Source organism: Microcaecilia unicolor, chromosome 10 (genome assembly GCF_901765095.1).
Source record: "Microcaecilia unicolor chromosome 10, aMicUni1.1, whole genome shotgun sequence".
In the NCBI taxonomy this organism is placed as follows: Eukaryota; Metazoa; Chordata; class Amphibia; order Gymnophiona; family Siphonopidae; genus Microcaecilia; species Microcaecilia unicolor.
In genome coordinates, this window is record NC_044040.1 from 55144589 (window position 1) to 55167425 (window position 22837).

The 22837-nt window shown below is 42.4% G+C and overlaps 1 protein-coding gene across 1 annotated transcript in view; it reads right to left on the reverse strand.

Moving 5' to 3' along the window:
• Positions 1 to 22837, reverse strand: part of MET (MET proto-oncogene, receptor tyrosine kinase) — a 238537-nt gene that overhangs the window by 72754 nt on the left and 142946 nt on the right. The window contains exons 6-11 of the mRNA XM_030216229.1: positions 20529 to 20689; positions 18279 to 18381; positions 18035 to 18171; positions 15716 to 15880; positions 13169 to 13268; positions 340 to 558 (exon numbers count right to left, since the gene is read on the reverse strand). Of these exons, the coding sequence (XP_030072089.1) occupies positions 340 to 558; positions 13169 to 13268; positions 15716 to 15880; positions 18035 to 18171; positions 18279 to 18381; positions 20529 to 20689 (885 nt within the window). The remainder of the gene's footprint in view (positions 1 to 339; positions 559 to 13168; positions 13269 to 15715; positions 15881 to 18034; positions 18172 to 18278; positions 18382 to 20528; positions 20690 to 22837) is intronic.

A 22837-nucleotide genomic window follows, 5' to 3' on the forward strand; every position in this document is an offset into this window, starting at 1 on the left:
CATAAGGTTTTTCTTTTTTTTGGGGGGGGGGGGGGGGCAGGGAATGGGAGAGGGTGGTGGGGATTAGGGATGTGCATTTGTCAGCAAACATTTGGTTTGCTAGTACTTAAAAAAATAAAGTGTGTAGCGAATTGCATGCTACCCTATAGATTAACACATATCAATTAGTGCACATTAAAACATTTTTTAATTGAAACAAACAGAAAAAAATTCCTCAAACTGGGGAAAAGGCCCATGTGATCCAAAAACAAACCAAAAGTATATCTATCTACACACCCCTATGCATACATATATCTATTATAGCCTGAAGGAGAATGCTATACTTTTTCTATTTCTTACCTTAATTTCCAGTATATTTTTGTTGCCCACTGAAATTACTAGTGGTTTTTCCAAGACCTCAAAGACAGGATTATTTACATAGATGAAATCAAAGTATGTGGAGTTTACTCCATCAAATATGAAAAAGACTTGTGTTAAAATAGGTGGTTCACGATTTAAATCTTCAAGTGAAGGAGTTGAACAACATATTATTTCAGAGTTAGAGCGATGTTTACAGGTCTGTAATGAGAAAAGCCAGAGAAAATATATAACATCATTAGTACTTCTGAGGTGGCATCAGAAAACCATACCACACAGTACAAGACGCCTACTATACTGGTGGAGACCATCTGACACTGTGTCAAGCCACTGAACCCAAAATCAAAGAGCACCAATCCACTGAAGAATGCTTGGTAAAAGGTGAAGTTAGGCAGTGGTGAGGGAAATCCATATACTACTTCTCCAAGAAATAACATCCAGAGACAGGTTTTTTTTTTGATAAGCCAGCTTTGAAAAAAGAACCAGGATGCACAAGAATTCAGTGAGGAGAGATAGAGGGATCAACACTGCATATCCTTATTTGCAACACAATGCTTTAATACATCCAGTCTCAATCAGCTGTTCATACCAATGTCATGTGTGAATATAATAATCAATATATATAAAAGGCGAGTGTCGTACTCACTCGCAAATGCGCAGTAGAGACCTTCTCTGCCCTGCCCCCGCGTCAATACGTGATGACGGGGGGCGGAACAGAGAGGGTCTCTACTGCGCATTTCTGAGGGAGGGACACCGCCATCTAACGCTCCCCCCACCCGAGTCACCGCCGCCACCCACCTTCTACCCGGTTGGGCCCTCGCTCCACTATTGAAACAGCGAGGGTCCGGGAACGCAGCACTGAGCTCTGCTGAGCTGCCGACATCGCCCTTCCTTCTTCTCTGCCTCTGTCCCGCCCTCGACAACGTTACATTACACGAGGGCGGGACAGGCAGAGAAGAAGAAGGAAGGCCGACGTCGGCAGCTCAGCAGAGCTCAGTGCTGCGTTCCCGGACCCTCGCTGTTTCAATAGCGGAGCGAGGGCCCAACCGGGTAGAAGGTGGGTGGCGGCGGTGACTCGGGGTGGGGATGGGGGCACGAATTCAGAGGGGGAGGGGCAGCGGTGGGCCTTTCAACCCCCCTTCCTATAATAGCCCGTTTTTACGGGCTCAAAGGCTAGTATGAGCATAATATGACATCTGAGAAAAGCCAGCACAGTAGCACAATTATTTGCCCTGATTAGTGGGAACAGATAACTTGAAAGAGGTTTTGAAGTTCAAAATATTTTAAGCACGTATCTGTATAGAAATGAAGCAGTGATTATTTTGCTTTCCTGACAACTAAAACAATTTCCCTTATATTTTGCTAGGAATGAAAAAATCAACTCCACTGACTAGCAAGTCCTGGGATTTTTACATTGTAGCATATAAAACATTTTTCTTCCAAAATTGTCTACAGCCTACAGTGAAGTTCAGCTGTGATTTTTTTTACACGTTTCTAAAGCCTTCTTTATTTATTTATTTATTTATTGATTTAAACATATTATACAAGAAACATCTTGTTTGAAAAGCATCCATCAGTAAAGAAATCAATTATAATAATCACAATAACAAATGAAATTAAAGAAATTTCACTAGGAAAAATGATACTCAATTCCATAAATTCCAAAGCCTTCTTAAATGAAAGAGTTGTAGCACAGGAAATATAAACAAGAAAAACCTCCAACTAGTTTCTTTTTTCACCTGGCAGTTTCCTGTAGTTTCTTTGGGTAATAGCTCAATTAGAACCAGAGCATAAACAATTAATTTGCTCTTGCAGTATTCAGGATTTTGGGTCCCTCCTAATGTGGTGTCTCCTAAGGACCGTCTTCCGTAACCTGGTTCAATCAATGGTACTCAGCCATCTAGACTATTGCAACGCACTCTATGCTGGCTGCAAAGAGCAAATAATCAAGAAACTTCAGACGGCCCAGAACACAGCAGCTAGACTCATATTCGGTAAAACAAAATATGAAAGTGCTAAACCCCTACGAGAAAAGCTACACTGGCTACAACTTAAAGAACGCATCACGTTCAAAATATGTACCCTAGTTCACAAAATCATTCACGGAGATGCCCCAGCCTACATGTCAGACCTGATAGACCTACCACCCAGGAACGCTAAAAAATCATCCCGCACATTCATTAATCTTCACTTCCCCAACTGCAAAGGTCTAAAATACAAACTAACGCGTTCGTCAACCACTTCCTACTTGAGCACACAATTCTGGAACGCGCTGCCGCACAACTTAAAAACGATCTACGAACTAATTAACTTCCGCAAACTACTAAAGACCCATCTCTTTAACAAGGCATACCACAAAGACCAACAAATGTGTGAACTCCTACACATATATCCAGAATTGCCTTACGATAATTGTTTGTTTTCTACTATCATGCTTTATCATTATCATGTAACCCAAGATCCTTATGCAATACTAATTATCTATTTTCTTATGCATTTCCACTATTCATGATGTAATGTAAGCCACATTGAGCCTGCAAAGAGGTGGGAAAATGTGGGATACAAATGCAATAAATAAATAAATAAATATGGTCTCTCAATTTAGCAGATAAGAAGCCAGATTCGGCGTATCATTTTCTGATTTGTATTTGCTAAACTGTAGGAGGGTGCCAGGTGATACTGCTTAAACTTTGCATTTTGAAAAGGCTGCAAGTATTTTCAGAACTGCCTTATTAGCTTTATTATATCTGGTATTGAAAATCCAATATATATATATATATACATCAAAGGAAAAAAAACAGCTATACTATTCACAGTTGGAGTAATTATTTCCCTCGGTTACAGTTTTGAACCTTTGCGGTTCTTTCTGCCGATATTTTCTCATCAGCTGATTTTGAATATCACTTGCGTTGCTCTCCCAGAATTATTAGAATCCTGATGCAGGCAGTAGTGCTGAAACATGGCCTGTCATAAGAGTCCACTTAGGCCTGATGTTTCCAAACTCTCTTGCCGACTTCAATAAAGGACTTTTATGAGAACTAAGTTTCACCACTCTTGTTTGCTGGTGATCCCTATGTGTTGGTCATTGAAAATCTAATATACATGATCTCAGACAAAGGGAAGGAGCATGGACTAATTTGTGTGGTATCATCAATTGTCACAACTCTGAACAGATCTTCCAGCTGTGCTGTCCACTGTTCTGAATGGGTCCCCACTGTGAAAAGATTATCTTGGACAGGGAAGGCTGGAAAGTTGGGACATGGTGAGTGCAGTTTTGGAGGGAAAACCCAGCAAGGAGTTCAAAATCATAGTCCATGAAATAGCTAACAGGACCACTGGTTCCTGAAGGGAGAAGAAAAGGCTGGAAAGAAAATACAATAAATTTGTCTTCCCTCACTGCCACAGCAGGCCTCTTCTGTAATCTTGAAGATTTGCTTACTTTTGTTTTCAGGGAGAGCTGGGTCTAAATCTACTCTGCTGAAAGGCAGTTCTTCTGGAAATCGGATGCAAGTTCTCCCATCCTCATTTCCAGTGCACTTTTACAGTATATTTCAGGAATCAGGACTGTAGACATGAGAGTGAACTAAGCAAGCTTGCTCTAGAATATGCTTTACTGCTTCACTGGTCTCACTGTGTGTGGAGCCTGATTTTCTGACTCCTGGCAGTTTGGTGGTGCCGTTTATCCCCAAATCCTTGGATAGAGGACAAAGAGAACTGAACTAAAAAATATAAACAAATCCTGATCAAGATTACTGGGACGTTATGAGGGGCATTTTCAATATGATGTCTAAAACAAATGTTGGCCTTTTTTGCTGAAAACATCCAAAAATGAAAGCGGCGAACATAGCGATTTTTTGTTTTGAAAATGGCCATTTTGTAGATGTTTTTGTGCGTCTAACTTTTTGGACTATTTTTGAAAAATAAAAAAGTCCAAAGGGAAAAAATGCACAAAAACAAGCCATTTGGGATGTATGGGGGAGCCAGCTTTCTTAGTATACTGGCCACACAGACATCCCAGCAGAGCAGTGTGGCACCCTAAAGGGAATTGCAGTGTACTTAACTAAAAGGTCCCAGATACACATCTCATCGTTACCCCCTTATACTGTATGGTGAGCCTACCAAAACCCACCAAAAACCTACTGTACCCAACTGTATACCACTACAACAACCCTTATATATGCAGGTGTCACCTATATGTAGGTACATTAGGCTTCTGGTGGGTTTTGCAGGCTCACACTTTCCACCACAAGTGTAAGATAGAGTGGGATATGGGCCTGGGTCCCCTTCTCTAACCACTAGGCAACTCCAGGGACCTGCTTGCTGCTGTACTAGGCCTGGTGTCATGGCCGGCGGTACACATACCTCCAGACTGGGGTCCCAACCCAAAGACACCTGCGGTATCAGGCCATGGGAGAAGTGGCACTGCTGCTGCATACTTGACGGAGGCATTTGTTGGCAGTGTCCAGCTGGAGTCTGGCGGAGCTCATAGGCGCAAGCACACGCTCGACAAGCGTCTTTCTGAGCTGTGGCCTAGGTGCGGTTGGGTGGCTTCATCCATGCAGCGTCCTCTTTAGGGCTCTGAGATCTTGCCTCACCGCTCTGGCAGCTGTTGCCTTCAATTGCTGCTTTGAGCAGCTCTGTGTCTTGCACCTTGATTCCTGTTCAGCCGAAGCCCCTTTGGGATAAGCTGCACCGTGTCTTGTAAATTGATTCCTGCTCTACCGTAGCCTCTTTGAGACCTGTCTGCACCTGGTTGGCTGCATCCACTTCACCTCGAATATTGTGTTCAATTGTGGTCGCTGCATCTCAAAAAAGATATAGTGGAATTAGAAAAGGTGCTGAGAAGGGCGATGAAAATGATAAAGGGGATGGGACGACTTCCCTATGAGGAAAAGCTAAAGCGGCTAGGGCTCTTCAGCTTGGAGAAAAGGCGGCTGAGGGGAGATATGATAGAGGTCTATAAAATAATGAGTGGAGTTGAACGGGTAGATGTGAAGCGTCTGCTCACACTTTCCAAAAATACTAGGACTAGAGGGCATGCGATGAAGCTACAATGTAGTAAATTTAAAACGAATCGGAGAAAATGTTTCTTCACTCAATGTGTAATTAAACTCTGGAATTCGTTGCCAGAGAATGTGGTAAAGGCGGTTAAGATTAGCGGAGTTTAAAAAAAGTTTGGACAGCTTCCTAAAGGAAAAGTCAATAGACCGTTATTAAATGGACTTGGGGAAAATCCACTTTTTCTGGGATAAGCAGTATAAAATGTTTTGTACATTTTTGGGATCTTGCCGGGTATTTGTGACCTGGATTGGCCACTGTTGGAAACAGGATGCTGGGCTCGATGGACCTTTGCTCTTTCCCAGTATGGTAATACTTATGTATTTATGTAGCAGTTAACCAGCTGCCTATAAGCTTACTTCCCTAGTCATTACACCTGGCCATAACATCTGAAGTTGTCATAGAGGCTGGTATGTACTGTTTCTTTCACATCTTCGGGGGTGGGGGTGGGAGGGGGGTCATGCCTTAATCCCTCCAGTGGTCATTTGAGGCATCTCTTTGTGACAGTCATAGTTGAAACCAGTGGCGTAGCCAGACTGCCAATTTTGGGTGGGCCTGAACCCAAAGTGGGTGGGCACAAAATTTTCTCTGTACCCCCCCCCCCCCCTCCAAGCAAAATTTAGTCACACTCAGATGCATTTGTCACACAGGGTAAAGTGCTGCTTTTCAGTGCATCCGATTTCAGACAATTTACTAATCCTTTTCAGTGAGCTTTCAGAGGCCAAAACCTCCTGCCTCAGGTCAGTATAATGCTGTTACGGTATCCTCTCCTGACCTAAGGAAGGAAGTATTGGTCTCTGAAACTTTATTAACACCATATTACTTTATCCTAAATTAAAAATAAAATTATTTTCTTTACCTTTGTTGTATGGCCATTTACTTTGTCTCATTGTGTCTCTAGATTCTGCTTTCTTTCGTTTAACTCTTCTGCCAGGGTTTCCTGGCCATTTGTCATTTTTCTCTCCTTTTTCTTTGCTTTCTTCAATATTTTTCTGCCTCTCTCTGTGTCTAGATTTAATTCATTCTTACTATCCATTCTTTAATTTCCTTCATCTACTTATGGCTTTTCATCTTTTTCTCACCCTTGTTCTCCCCATGCCCCTTCCTCTTATTCTCCAATCTTTCACTACTCCCCCTTTCCATGCAGCAGCTCTCCTCTTTCTCTCCCCATCCTTCCAGTGTCTCCCCTCTCTCTCCCCATCCTCCAATAGTCTCCCCTCTTTCTTTCTGCATCCTTCCATCCAGTGTCACCTCTTTCTCCCTACCCTTCCATCCAGCGTCTTCCCTCTTTCTCTCCCCATCCTTCTACCCATCTACCCTCTCTCCTGATCCTTCCATCTAATGTCTCTCTCCCTCCTTCTAACCAGTGTCTATCTCTCTACCCTTTTCTGTTCAGTGTCCCTTCTCTCTCCACATCCTTCCAGTCTCTCCCCTTTCTCTCTGCATCCTTCCATCCAGTGTCTCTCTCCCCACCCATCCGTTTTCCCTCTTTCTCTGCCATCCTTCCATCTTCTTCCATCTCTGTACCTCTATCTTCCTCCATGTTTAGTATCTCCTTTTCTCTGTGTCCCTATATTACTCTGTCCATCTTCTCCCCTCTCTTTGTCCCCAGTGCCAACATATTTCTACCCTCTCTGACCCTACCCCATCCAGCTTCTCTCCTTCTCACTCCCTCCTCTTTCCAGCATCTGGTTTGGTTGCTTGATTTCCTGCCTCCCTCCCTCAAGCTGTAGGTTTAATATTCCCTTTTCCTTCATCTCCTTGGTCTGGTATCTCTGTTTCCCTTCCCTCCCTCCTTGTGCTGTACCAGCAGTTCTCTCCCTTCCCTCCAGTTCTCCTCCCATGTCCAGCAGCTCTCTCCCTTCCATCCAGATCCCCTCCTCCTCTTCCTCCCACATCTAACAGCTCTCTCCCTTCCACCCAGATCCCCTCCTCCTCTTCCTTCAGCAGCTCTCTCCCTTCCATTGTTCCCTCCTTCTCTTCCTCCCATATCCAGCAGCTCTTTCCCTTCCCTCCAGTCCCTTCCTCCTCTTCCTCCCTTGTCCAGCAGCTCTCCAACCCCTTCCTCCTCTCCCTCCCATGTCCAGCAGCTCTTTCCCTTCCATTCAGTCCCTCCTCCTCTTTCTCCCATGTCCAGGAGCTCTCCCCCTTTCCTCCAGTCCCTTCTTCCTCTTCCTAGCTTGTCCAGCAGCTTTCCAGCCCCTTCCTCCTCTCCCTCCCATGTCCAGCAGCTCTCTCCCTTCCATTCAGTCCCCTCCTCCCCTTCCTTCAGCAGCTCTCTCCCTTCCATCGTCCCCTCCTTCTCTTCCTCCCATGTCCAGCAGCTCTCTCCCTTCCCTCCAGTCCCTTCCTCCTCTTCCTCCCTTGTCCAGCAGCTCTCCAACCCCTTCCTCCTCTCCCTCCCATGTCTAGCAGCTCTCTCCCTTCCCTCCCTCTTCCAGAAGCTCTCCAGCCCCTTCCTCCCACCTCCAGCAGCTCTCTTCCTTCCCAGTTCCCTCTAATCCCCTTCCTCCTACAAGTCTGTCTCTGGCAAAAGTATCCCTTCCCCCCCAACCAACAAACCACAAATCTAGCACTTGCCCTCCAGGCCCACCCATCCAAATCCTTCATCGCTGTCGCTGCCTTTTCTCCCGCGGCTTCCGGGAGGCAGCGATCAGCGTTACCTGTCAGTGCCTGCTCTGAAATTATGCTTCTCTTCTCCCCAGGCTTCGTTTCTTCTCTGCCGCGTCCATCCGGCCCTCTGATGCACTTCCTGTGTAGTAGGGCCGGATGGACGCGGCAGAGAGGAGCGGAGCTGCCTGTTTGAATAGCAGTGTAGCGCTGCCGACGAGCGAAGAAACGAAGCCTGGGGAGAAGAGAAGCATAATTTCAGGGCAGGCACTGACAGGTAACGCTGATCGCTGCCTCCCGGAAGTCGCGGGAGAAAAGGCAGCGATGAAGGATTTGGATGGGTGGGCCTGGAGGGCAAGTAGGTGGGCCTGGGCCCGTCCAGGCCCACCCATGGCTACGCCCCTGGTTGAAACAGGTCCAGATCAAAACAACTAAATTTTAGTCCTGGACCTCTTTGCTTTGTTCCATTATGGCAGAAAAACTTTCAAGTTTTGGGAATGCCGAAATCCTGTCCCTGACACACCGCATACAAAGTGCATAGAAAACTGTCTTAAAAAATTGGTTTAAAAAATAATGATCGGGACATTTTGGATGAAGAAGTCCACCTGCTGCTTTATGCCACTTTTTGGACGTTTTTCTGTTTCCAAAATGAGTCCCTATACCTTCAATTGTCAAAAGTGCCAGAATTTTACCCCCACCTCATAAAGCACCTCCTACTCCCCATAATTTTCTCTCAGTAGTAGAAAAAAATGTCATCTGCTAAAAATTGTATTAGTGGATCAAGGCAGTAACTCTGCTAAATATTAATTCTTATAAGGGAGGCGGGAACTAGATTTAGCTTATACTTTTCTCAGAAATTCAAGACAAGTTATATTCAGGTGCAGTAGGTATTTTTCCTGTTTCAGGAGGGCTTAGAATCTAGGTTTGTATCTGAGGCAATGAAGGGTTAAATGACTTGCCGAAGAACAGAAGGGTTGATGCAGAAAGTAACCTCAGGCTTAGCTGTGAGGTTACTGCGGGTTGAACATGGGTTGTACAGGCGGAGGAATGCAGAGGACTTGTGCGCAGGTATTAACTCAAGCAGAAGACAACGCCGAGCATTGTATTAAAATGTATGCTGATGAGCTAATTTAGATATACTGTCCAATGCAGAGAATATGTCGCTCACTTTTGACGTGGGCACAGCGAAAGAATTGTTTCTCTAGGGCTGCATAGAAGGTTTTGTGAAGAGGACTTCTGGTCAACCTTTCAAATTTAACTGAGAGTTGTGTCTTGTTTTGCAAGCAGAAGGAAGCCCCTGCAAGTTTTAAAGGCAGATGGAACAAAACCGAAAGAGAAAGTAACACATCAGCGCTTGTTCTTCTACGCCTAAATAGGAGCCTCGCATAAATTTTGTCTGTAAGCAGTTTTTGAGACTCATATTTAGGCACAGAACAAGTGCTGATGTATGCTGACACTTTTGTTTTTTTGTTGGACATGCACACAAGAAGCCATGCTTACCGCAAAACCTTGTGCGCATGAGTCTGGCATACTCACCCACAGTTGCCACAGGTTTTTTGCACATAAAATTTGCATGCAATTAGCTTCTTGCATGCCGCAGTATTACGATCACGGTAAAAACCTTACACTCAGACATCTGTGCATGGCTCTACAGTAAGGCTTTCTGCATTGGCTCCACAGTGAGCAGTGCTGGGATTTGAACCCTGGCTTCCCTGATTCTTAACCTGCTGCATTAATCATTAGGTTACTCCTCTGCTCATATATTGGTATTTTGTGCCAGCATGTTCATGACATGCTCATCAAAAGCACTGTTTTGAATCAAGAAACAACTTTTTCAGTTTTAAAAATATACTTCTTGAGGGTGATAGCAGATGATTAGGTAGTATTTCTGCGACGTTCCTCCCACCCCCCAACTATTATACAACTAAAGGATTCTCAGCTATTGTTATTATTGCACTTATCAGATTAGAGTAAATTAATTGCACTACCTATCTACTGCAAAGTAATGATGCCCTTTAAATTAATAGCAGTGGTATGCTTAACTTTATTTGTGGCTGCCTGCTGGGAATTGCTCTGAAAGCCTTTACTTTGCCAGGGGAGTAACTAAAGAAAATGCTTTCAGAGAATGATAAAGAATCTAATAATGCCCCGTGGAGGTGATGCAATGTGACTGATTGGTAAGGTCAAAGAAAATCCAATTTGGGATGACCTTATTGTTATGTGATTTGACATGACATTTTAGCTCGAAATTGGTTTTAGTGATTGAAGAATATGATGGTTTTAGTTTTCAAGAAATATTGGATTGAGAATGCAGTAATTCAATCTATTTTCCCACTCAGTTAAGACAGTGCCTAGCAGGCAGCATCTTTAACTTTGATTGGATTAGTCGGTATGCTTACCACAAATTAAGCATGTGTTCTTTGTTACTACCACGTAATCCTAGTGTTAAGTAAACACAATGGAAGAAATTAAGCCAAAAAGATAAGGAATTTTTCATAGAAATATATACAACTTGGAAAAGAAATGCATCATCAATTATTATTTTTTTAAAAAGCTTTTGAAATAAACAAGCATTTCTTGAATTGTCTAAAACATGTTGCCTCAGTCAAACCTCAAATCACCCAAATATATTTTGACCTTAGCTGTCGTACAGGAAATATTCGTGATGTATCTGTCTCACATAAACACACAAAAAGTTTGAGGAAACATGTTCAGAGAACATCACTATAGAAACTCCATTAACACTTTCCACTCTGCTCAGAGATATGTAACACCCACCCAATCATATGCCCACATCTAGGATGTCAATAAAAGGCACATCTTTTATTCAGAGACCCGATTTACTTCTGTTTGAAGCTGGTGTGAGGTTGGGCTCATTCTCTGTCAGTCACACAGTTCTAGTTTATACCTTTGGAAGCAGTTTTCACATTTTACAATGTTTACTTTCATAGTTTCAAAAGTATGAAAGTATCTGCAATTACCCTTTTTTTATTGTACTCTTCTGTCCCTATAAAGGAATTAGCCCCTTCCTTTCTGAACACCCTATCAAAACCCTTATCCACACTCTCATCACCTCCTGCTTAGACTACTGCAACCTGCTCTTTACAGGTCTCCTTTTCTATTCGTGGCCCAGTTTTGAGGAATAAGCTACCTGTTCGGTTGAGAAATCTTACAGTTTTATCTACTTTTAAGAAGCAGTTAAAAGCTCATTTGTTCAGGTGTTTTTTTTTCTTGATGCTTTAATGTTTTGTATATTGAAGACAGTAGGTATTTGTGTTGTTCTGTTTAGTGATTTTATGTATGCTTTACTGTAACCTGCCTAGGAATAGGCGAGGTACACATGTTTTAAATAATATAAATGAAATAAAACAAATACATAATAAACCACCTCTCTTCTCTTCCATTTATTCAAAATTCTGCTGCATGACTTATCTTTCACCATTGTCACTAAACTCACATAACCCCTTCTTCAAGTCACTTTATTAGCTTCCTATCCATTTATTGATATACAAGTGCATTCATTCTGAAGCTCTTCAACATCTCTCCTCTCTTATTTCTCCCTATATTCCTCCGGGGAACTCTGTGGATCAGATAAATCACTTATCTATGCTCAACTCCACTGCCAACTGCAGACTCAGTTCCTGTCATCTTATTGCCCCACATGTCTGGAACAGAGTCCCTGGATCGATATATCCTGCTTCATTTGTGGCCCTATTCAAATCCAGGCTAAAAGCCCACTTTTTTTTGAGGATACATTTAATTTGTAACCCCTTAGTCAGCTGTTTAACACATGTATGTTTTAATCATTCCCATACTAAACTTCCTAATCTCTTATTTGTCCTATTTGAATGTCTTGAATAGATTGTAAGCTCTGATGAGCAAGGATTCTCTTACATGTTTATGAACAGCACTCTGTATTCTCCAACAGTGCTATAGAAATGTTAAGTAGCTGTGCTAGTAGGATGATTCAAATGTCAGCTAAGGGGGGGAATTCATCAAGCGGTGTTAGGGCCATTACAACGAATGTTATTTTGCTCTTAATGCTCGTTATTAGGCCCTAACACAGCTCGACTTAAAATATCACCAAATACCACAGTCAAATTTAGGTCACTGCGGGTTAGGGAGCAATGAGATGCAAAATATAAAAATGCATATTTTTCATCTCATTATTGTGCACATATCCTAACATGACCTGTGGTGACATACTGTAAGTCATTTTAGGGCCAAAAAAGCATGGTAAAATAACCATTTTTTATGGGGTTATTTTACTGTCCAGGAGCATCCTCCCAGGCTGACACAGCTGGGTCCCCCCACCCCCGAGCAAACCACCCTTCCTGATCAAGACCTCCCCCCCTCTGGCCTCGGACCCCACCTGAGCAACACCCCTCTGCCCCTATCCTCCACAGGGGCTACCTTTCACAGCATTAGTGGTCTAATGAAGGGGGGGGGGGGGGGTGGAGGGTTCATCTATGGAATCTTCGAGCAGGAGTGATGCCCAGTTGCTCCTGCTTCATCCAGCGCCACTTGAAATGGGGTGACTACTGCTAGGGCTCAGATTTCCCTATAAAGGGATATCTACTTATATGGAAATCTGACCCCTAGTGGTAGTTGCACAACACTATCGCTAGGGGTGCCATTCTGAGCAACACTGAATGGGGCAGCATAAATTGGGCATCGCTTCTGCTCAAAGACCCCTTGGACCCCCCCCCCCCCCCCACTGCAGCACCAATGCTGTGAAAGGTAAATCCTATGGGTGATAGGGGCAGGGGGATATTGCTTGGGGGGGGGGGGAGGAAGTCTGAGGCCAAAGGGGGACTTGAGCTGGGGCAGGAGGACCCAGCTTTGTCGGCCCAGGAGCATCGGGCTGCGGCCTTGCAGCCTGTTGCTCCCGTGCTTTTTAGATGGAATTCAGCAATCTGCTGTACTGGGATCCTGAAGGCTGCTGAATCCTGCAGGAGATCAAGGTGAGCTTTTACCATACCTGGATGAATCCAACCCCCCCCCAAATGGAATAAAATCATTAGTTTTGCTAGGTTGTTCAAAAGTAACTGAATGGACAGAAAATATATAGTTTTGAAGCCGTACCAGGCTACAGAAACTACATTTAAAAAAAGTACTAAAAGATACCATTATGGGCACTTACCAAATTATAGTTCTCTTGGATCTTAGGTACAGATATCACCATTTGAGGAAGAGAGACTGAATTCAAGTTCATTCCACGAGCCGTTATTGAGCTTCCTCCACTTTTAGAGAGAGAGAGAGAGAGAGAGAGAGAGAAAAAAAGCTTTCCACGATGACACTGGATTTCATTATGCATAGAAGTCTTAAAAACTGAATATTAAAAATATCACATTTTATCTGCCTCATCATGTGACAGCAGTCCTCAACCTCTCCTAGGGAACCTCAAGCAGGTGGGTTTTCAATATATCTACAATGAATATGCATGAAAAAAAATTAAATGCAATGGACGAAGTGCATGCAGATCTTTCTCAAGAATACTCATTGCAGATATCCTGAAAACTGACTGGCTGGGGGTTTCACAGAAAAGGTTTGGGAACCACTGGAATAAGACAATTCTTACAGCAATGTAACAAGTCGAAAATCGTAACCTGTGTGACACATCCCCCTGGCACCCCATGCTGGGGCAAAGAGGAGACAATAGATAGGAAGCAATTTTGGCACTTTGTCTCCTTGTGCCCTGCGATTCTACACCATGCAAAATAATTGGTTGGTAGGTTCCACTAGCAGTTGACTCAATTTTTTTCCTCCGTTACAGTAGGGGCCCTGTTTACAAAGGTGCACTAGCGTTTTTAGCACGTGCTAACTGTGAAGACACCCATAGGAATATTATGGGTGTCTACACGGTTAGCATTTAAGCTATAGCTAAAAATGCTAATGAGCCTTTGTAAACAGGGCCTTAGGTATTTTAGGCACTTTTTTCTGTATTTTATACCAATTTTCTTTTGCACTTTTTTCTGTATTTTATATCAATTTTCTTTTGCCACATCTATTATTTTATATTGTGTGAATCGTTTCAGTTGTAACCCAGAAATTACCTATAATACCCATTACCCATAATTCTCTAAGTATATCAGTGAACATGGCTGGTTTTAGGGGCGAGGAGAGGTGGGAGGCAAGCAGGACAATTTGCTGGGGGCTCAGCACAACAGATCTGGTTGAAGAAACTGAATAATGTCACTGAAGAACAGCTGGTCCACGCCTTAGTTTCTCCCTTAGGCCCTAATATGTCTCCCCCCAGCTTTGCCAATTAAGGAGCAGTACAGTTGTGTTTGACCAGGTAGCAATATAGAGTGTAGTTAGGTAGGACTGTGGACTCTACATGAGTGGGAAACATGCATAGCAGTAACAGCAGCAAAATTCTTTTCAGACTAATTATGAGGCTTGAGAAAGGCAATATCAATGCATCCAACCAATCATTATAGATTTTACCCAATGTATAAATATTCGATCTAGTAAAAGCAGAATTACCTCCTGCATGTGGCAAAATGTACCCTTCAATCAAGGCAAAGGACTTACAGAAAAAGGCCACTGAGGCTGGGAGTCACTTGAAAAATATATGCATCCGTTCGGGAAAGCAGAAAAACGAAAATGAGGTGTTTAAGCTAAGAGACCTAACCTGGCAATCGACCCAAGGTTTTGCCCGCATAACAGTGTACCGCATTACCACTAAGATATCAGCTCAATCTGAGAGAGAAACCCAACACACAGCTTTGATGTAGCAAGAGAGAGTGGAGGAGTAGTCTAGTAGTTACAGCACTGGACTGACATCCAGCAAAAGCCAGGATCAAATCCTGCCGCTGCTCCTTGTGAGATTGGGCAAGTCACTTAACCCTCCTTTGCCTCAGGTACAAAATTGTAATCCCTCTGGGGACTGGGAAATAATGCAACTCACCTTGAGCTACCACTGAAAAAGGTGTGAGCTAAATCCAAATAAATAAAATAAATGTAAGAGCAGAGCCACTGGTAATAGGCATTAATGTTCACTTTAGTCTAAGTCCTCCAATACTAGGTTTTGTTTAACTTTAAATTTGTGTGCAACATGGTCACTTTTCAAAGGAAACACCAGATGAATGCATGAAAAGTAAAACACTAGGTTTCCAGTGGGCTTTTAACTCACAGACAATGTAAAAAAAGTTTGAAAAGAACCACTAAACTGATAGGACAGAAGAATAATGAAGTACAAAGTATAGGAGAAAGAAGATGTTATAAGAATAGATAGAATAAATGAGGTTAAGGGGGAGTGGGAACAGCATATTCCAAGCCACTGTGTACTATTCCATGTCATAACGTATAATGATGATCATATGTATCTGAAAATAGCAATGTTTTTAATGCTACTTTAAATTGTAATAGAGGAGATTCCAGACTAAGGTGCAAAGAAAGCATATTCCAGAAAAAAGGTCCATTAACACTGAAAATTTTATAACAAATAGTCTTGAGGCAAATTTGTTGGTAAACTGGTAGAATGAGAGGGATCTGGCTGGTGCATATGGTATTAACTAATGAGAAAGGCAGAAAGGTTGTCCAGAGTGATCAATTTTATATGTCAGTATATTAAAAAACCCCAAATAAATATGACTCTTACATGAACCACACTGTAGAAATTCTCTTTTATCTCATTTATTTCATTGCCTACATTTCTTCTGGTCCTCTAGAGCTAGAAAATTACCTGAGAAAGGATTTAGCAGGGTGAATCTGAAAAATAATAGGATCTTCTTTATATGTAAAATGAACACCAGCTTCTCGGACAGCCAAGTCAACATTCAAGCGGACAGCATATGCGGACAGCCGAGTTTGTGCTGGAGTAGAGCACTTTAACTCAGTGTCTGAAACACTAAGAGAAGAACACAGACAAGTAAAAAAGTTTTGTTTTTGCTACAAACATTTTCTTTTGCTTACAATGTGCTCCTAACACAGATTAAACATGAGCAACAAAACCGCAACTTAGAAAATCTCGCCTCAAAGGAGCAGAAACCAGAACACACAAACTCCCCTTTTACAAAGCTGTAAAAGACCCCCTTAGTGTAGCTCTCACCTTATGCTGAAACCTCATTCTTTAACTTTCAAAAAGCAATGAAGACATTACTTTACCTTGGCCTTCCCACCTGACTGTCGGGTCGTCCTTTTTCCCTACCCTGTTCTCATCATTTTGCTGACACAATGAATGCAGCATCCTAATGCCTATATCTGTCTGCTTTATGGGTCTCCCTACCCTCCTATTGTGTCTTATGGTAATTTTTACATCTTAATTATGAGATATCTGCTGTAACCTTGACCTCCCTCTATATCCTGTCCTGTCATATTTTCCCCGTAAATGTTTCTTTTAGTCTTTTTATTGTACACCGCTTAGGTAAATTTTTTAAATAGGTGTATATCAAATAAACTAAACCCATCGTTCTATCCTCCTCATAAAATCATAACTCTCAAACCACCATTAAAAAAAACAAACACCTTACTGTGGGCCCCTTTTACAAAGTGGCAGTAAGCTAAAAAGGAAGTACTGCCGGGCTGCTGTCCTCCAATTCTGTAACTTTTGAGAACACTCATGACCAGCCCCATGCCCCACCCATGGCCACACCCACTTTGGGTAGCACATGAATTGCGCATAGGCAGTTGTGTGTGCAGCTTCAAATTAGTGCCAATTAACACTAATTGATTGTTAGCAGTCAATTATTGAGTGTTAATGGCTTATTAACAAATAGAATCTGTGGGATAGCGTACATTTCCACAACAAACGGCCCTTTTACTAAAGTGTGGTAAGATTTTGCACTTACCATGCACATTAGGTGTAAAACCTTATGTACGGTAAGTGAAAAGCCTGCATGGTTAATACAGGGAGTGTGCCCAGTATCTGTCCTGCATTTAGGAGGTAATTCTGTACAGGTTGCTTAAAGTTAGGCACCTAAAGTATGTGCGCTTCATGGGCATTCCAAAATGTAGGTGCCTAGTCATAGAATATGGCCCAGTGCACCTAAATCTATGCGCTGAGATTTACACCAGGTTTTCATTGGCATAAATGAATGCACGCAGATATTGGTGCTGAAATATCAACTAAGCAAATTCTATAATCGGTGCCTAAATCTAGGTGCTGATTATAGAATACGCTTAGTTGGCACTGATTTCAGCTCCGATTTTTTAGGTGCCATATATAGAATCTCATCCTAAGTGTAAAATTGTGCACACAAGATTGTAGAATGAGGAGGTGACTGCACAGGACAGACACTTACTGCAGGACACTATGATACATGCAGTGGCAGACACCAAGGGCATATACACGCTGCCACTTCATGTAACGTACTGTGGGCCCACTTAAAAATAAATAAATACAAAAATATATAGAACTGTTATCAATTCAAACCTTTACATTCTCAAATCCCTCCTCCTTCCATTATCCAATCCCCCTTCCTGACATGTCATCTAAGCAGATTCCCCCTGAATTCCATAATCCAATCCCTCATCCTACAATCCAATCTCCAAGCACCTCCTCTAACACACAGACCCTCAATCCTCCCAACACCTTCTATTATTCAATCCCCCTCATGACACTCCCTCTAAGCAGATCCACCCTGAATTCCAAAATCCTACCCCCCTTCCCCCAATCCAATCCCCAAGCACCTCCTCTAATACACAACTCCTCCTCCAGTTCTCCAAGCTAACCCCCCCCCCCCCCCAAACCAGAACCCTGACATCTATTCTGGGAAGGGCATCCTTGGTAGGATACTGAGAAAGTTCAGGAGTGATCCCCCTCCACTCTCACCCTGTCTGGCTCTGGATTCCAAAATGGCACACACTGACCCCTAGTGACAGTCTTATAGTAATACCACTAGGTGTCAGCCTTCCATAAAAGGGCACATTTCCCTTCCAACTCCCTCCTAAATGCACTTTTTGGACTTTTTGGGGTTGTGTTTTTTAATGCTTATCATAGTTTTGCTCAAATTCAGTTGCTACAAGACCAATAAATAAAGTAAAAAAAATGTTATGATTATACCTCTGAATGATACATTTCTTTTCACCAATAAGCACCTCTCTGGATGACCCACTCTTCAGGTACTTTCCAGTTAAAGTAAGCAATGTTCCTCCTGATTTTGGCCCATAAATTGGGAAGATACTTATAATTACAGGATTCTAATGAAAGAAAATTCAAACACAAATTAACAAAATTTAAAAAATATATCAGAAGTCTGAAGACCTTTTTTTTTTTAACAGTAAAACACTTGTTTACATAAACTTACCACATAAGAGAATGTGTTGAATTGTGTTGCTGCTTTTCCATTTGAGACACTACCATTTATATTAAAATGTTCACTGGATACAGAATTCAAAATACACACTAACCTTCAAAAAATAAAAAACAAACATCAAGTTGTTAGTAGAGTGGTGCACTGCAGTCATAAATGTGGTATCATTGGGTACCATTAAGAAACAAACAGGAAAGATCATGCTGGGATCCTATGGTGTAGCCAGTTCTAATTAACAGTAAAATAAATGTTCCATAATCTGACAAAAACTCAGAATAGGACTGAGGTGAACAAGGCAAAACTAAACAAAATGTAAAAAAAAAAAAAAAGGAGGAGGTAAGGTTAATGTTAATACAATGCATGTTAGTAACCTTTTAAACATGCATTCTTAAACATTCACATGCGACAACAGGAAGCAACATTACACAGTGATCTGCATTCATAAATTATTTTTTTGATGATTTTTTACACATAACATAATAAAAAGAAATCTTTTTGTATCCAACATTAAAAAAAACCCCATGAAAATTGATAACAAAAACGCCACCATGGGAAGTTACAAGATATAGATCCAGCTCCCATCAAGGAGAGAGAAAGTCAAAATGAAACTTGACTATTAATTCCAAGAAATCACCAAAGAGCCTTTGAGGGAGTCTATAGGATGCTGCCCCCTCTCCCTTAATAGCACTCCCTCACAGTGTAAGAGCCATCTTAAACCCCATAGTCCCACCCAAGCAGGAAGTGACAAGGGAGGGGTGGAGCCAGCTGAAGCCCATAGCTAGGTTAAGGAGGTCCAGAGGGAAGCAGCAACACCCCACAACATGTGCCTCCACCACTTATATGTGAACTTGCACTGCTACAGTCAGGTAGGCCAAGTTCTACTGGGAACCTTGCAGATTTTGTATTTTGACCTGAGTAATTGCTAGAGACTTCCTTGATAACTTTGTGGAAGACGGCCAGGGACAAGTAATGTATGCTGCTGGACTGAGAGGTCGTAAGATACACAGTAGCCCTGAAGGAGCCGAGCACACGAGGACATTGTTATATTTATGGACTAGTTTTCGCGTGGCAATGGGCTTGCTGCGCACCAATCCGGAATTATTGCCGGGTTACCGCAGGAGCCCGGCAGTAGTTCCCACCCCCAGGGTGCACCATTTCCAGCACAACAAAAATATTTTTTACCAAGTGGCATTTGACATGCGTAGGTCATTACCGCCTGGTTACCACGTGAGATTTTACCACTAAATCAATGTCTGGCGGTAAGGTCTTAGATCCAAAATGGACGCGCAGCAATTTTCTTTTTGCCGCACGTCCATTTTCGGCCAAAATTTTTAAAAAGGCATTTTTTACAGGTGTGCTGAAAAATTATTCTGCGCATACCCAAAACACATGTCTACACTACTGCAGGCCATTTTTCAGCGCGCCTTTGTAAAAGGAACCCATACTCATATACTTTTTTAAAAAATTTATAAAAACAGTGGATGTCAATATTCTGCCAGAAGGTATTGGTTTATCAAAATGAAGAGAATGGGCTATGCTGAGCCAAGGCAAACAGCAACCTAGAGATAAAAATAAGATAACTTATCAAGTTAACGCTAGAATGGCAACTTTTCCAACCAGACTTAGGGCCCTGCTTACTAAGGTGCGCTAGCGTTTTTAGCATGTGCTAAAAATTAGCACGCGATAAATGCTAGACACCCCTATATATTCCTATGAGTGTCTCTAGAGTGTAGTGCGCACTAAAAATGCTAGCATGCTTATAGTGCAGCTTACTAAACAGGGCCCTTAATCTTTTATCTTTAACTGGATAACACTGAATATCTGCACTATCTGGTTAAAAAATAATTATGCCCCTGGGACTTCTCCCCTCCCCCAAGATAACCAGTTACATTTTAACCAGATGAGCTATCTGGTTAAAATGTAAGTGGCGGCCCAGGTACCAAAATTTAAAAGTGAAGATTTGGGTGGTAATTCCCAAACCTATTTGACAAATCGTTTAAATATTGACCCCAATGTTATTTTCCAATGAAATACGTTCACACTATTCATAAATATCCGAGAAGCAAAAAAAGTTGTAAGCTCTATTTACTTGGAATTGCCTCCAAACCTTTCTACTATAAAGTAAACCAGCTGAGGAAGATCAAACCATTGGCGACTATACATTTAGAAAAATCACATTGATGACATGTGAGGTACATTCCCATGAGTTTTTATCTTGTAGAAAAGGACATTTAAGAATCTTACTTATTTCTGTTGCTGGGTTTTCCTTCCACTTGGCAAGGTTTGTCTCCAATACGGACAACTGTTTTTTTGGCATCTAAATTATTATTTTTATTGAGTGCAAAGTCCCAGCCACATATTGTTAATCTTGTTCCACCTTCTAAAGGACCAGTGGTTGGAAGAACCTACATATGTGAAGATATAAAAAAAGAAGTATGTATGACAGAATTTAAAACTAAACCAAACATTTAGTCCAATTCAGAGCACTCTCATTGGCCTGAACCTATAGAAATATTCCTCCTCAGAATTCTAGGTTTCAAATTTAACTCTTATTATAAGGGCCCTTTTACAAAGCGGCGGGAAGACCAATGCGGGCTTACCCCTTGCTCTTCCGGGACTACAGCTGGCCCAATGCGGCCGCCGGCGGTAGTCCTGTCCCGAGCGTGCAACATTTCCGATGGAAAAAGAAACCCCCCCCCCCAGAAATGACTTGCGCGGCAATAACCCAGAGGTAATCAGGCATTGCTGTGCTCTGCCTGGTTACAGCTGGGTTAGCGCAGGAGCCCTTATCGACACCTCAATGGGTGGTGGTAAGGGCTCCCTGCTGCATGGTTATGCAGTAAGAGTTCTCTCACTGTATGGCCATGTGTGCTGGGGGATTTTTTACTCGCTGTGGTAAAAAGGACCCTGGTGCATGGGAAAAATTTTCCCCGTCGCTGGCACAGAGCCTTTTTTCCCCGCAGCTTGGTAAAAGGACCCCTTAATGAGGTCATTCTTTAAAAACACTGTCAGAACTAAGGATAGCTAATTCAGTACGGAGTAACTCTGAATACCATGTGAAGCTATAGCTCTCAGATAATCAGACTAAGAATCATGCTGTATGCAAGTCATCTACTGCCAAAAAAGGTGTCCTGTGGTAATTTTTCCTTTTGTGGGTGCTAACTGCACATATTTATTTTTTTCTATTTATTTTTTAGAGGGCATGTGGTATGAGCAGGGAATGGGCATGAAAGTGTTAACCAGCTCACATGATCATATTGTTGTGTTAACTGGTTAAAGCAGACTTAAAGTGGGACCTCTTAGTGTCAACTAAATAGGAGGCGGTAAGTGATCCCACATTAATTCCCAGTGTACCTGAGTGCAACTCACCTTGAGCTACTACTGAAAAGGTGTGAGCAAAATCTAAATAAATAAATAAGGGGTCCTTTTACTAAGGTGCGTCGAAAAATGGACTGAACTGGTGTAGATGCGTGTATTGGATGCACGCAGGTCCATTTTTCAGCACACCTGCAAAAAAGGCCTTTTTTGGGGGCTGAAAATGGACATGCAGCAAAATAAAAATTGGCGCACATCCATTTTGGGCCTGAGACCTTACTGCCACCCACTGACCCAGCAGTAAGGTCTCACGTGTTAACTGGGTGGTAATGGTCTACTCATGTACAATGATGATTACTGCCCGGTTAGCACCGTGTGCTAGAAACTTTCCGGTGCGCTTAGTGGACGTGCGTAAAAAATTAAATTACCACCCGGGCCATGCGATAGTCAGGTGGTAGTTCAAAATTGATGCGCGTAGGATGAACGTACGCGCCTTACGAAAAGGGCCCCTAAATAAATAAATATTTTTGCCAGTCCCACGTGCTAATGAAAAAATTTGTATGGGACCAGCAATTAAAAAAAAAAAAGCCCTATTTTACAGCCGCAGTAAAAATGGGCTCAGCATGTGGGATCCATCCCAGGATACTGAAGGAGCTCAGAGAGGTCCTGGCGGGATCTCTTAAAGATTTATTTAATAGATCTTTAAAGACGGGAGAGGTTCCGTGAGATTGGAGACGAGCGGATGTGGTCCCTCTTCACAAAAGTGGAGACAAGGAGGAAGTGGGAAACTACAGACCGGTAACTACAGTCTCACGTTGGTGGTAGGAAAAATAATGGAGTCACTGCTGAAAGAAAGGATAGTTAACTTTCTAGAAACCGACGGGTTACAGGACCCGAGGCAACATGGCTTTACCAAATATTATTGACTTTTTTGACTGGGTGACCACAGAACTGGATGAGGGACGTGCGCTAGATGTAATCTACTTGGACTTCATAAAAGCCTTTGATACAGTCTCCCACAGAAGACTCGTGAATAAACTGAAAGGGTTGAACTTAGGACCGAAAGTGATGAACTGGATAAGAAACTGGTTGACTGACAGGTGGCAGAGGGTGGTGGTAAATGGAATCCGCTCGGAGGAAAGGAAGATGAGCAGTGGAGTTCCTCAGGGGTCGGTGCTGGGGCCTATTCTATTTAATATATTTATGGGAGATATTGCTGAAGGGTTGGAAGGAAAGGT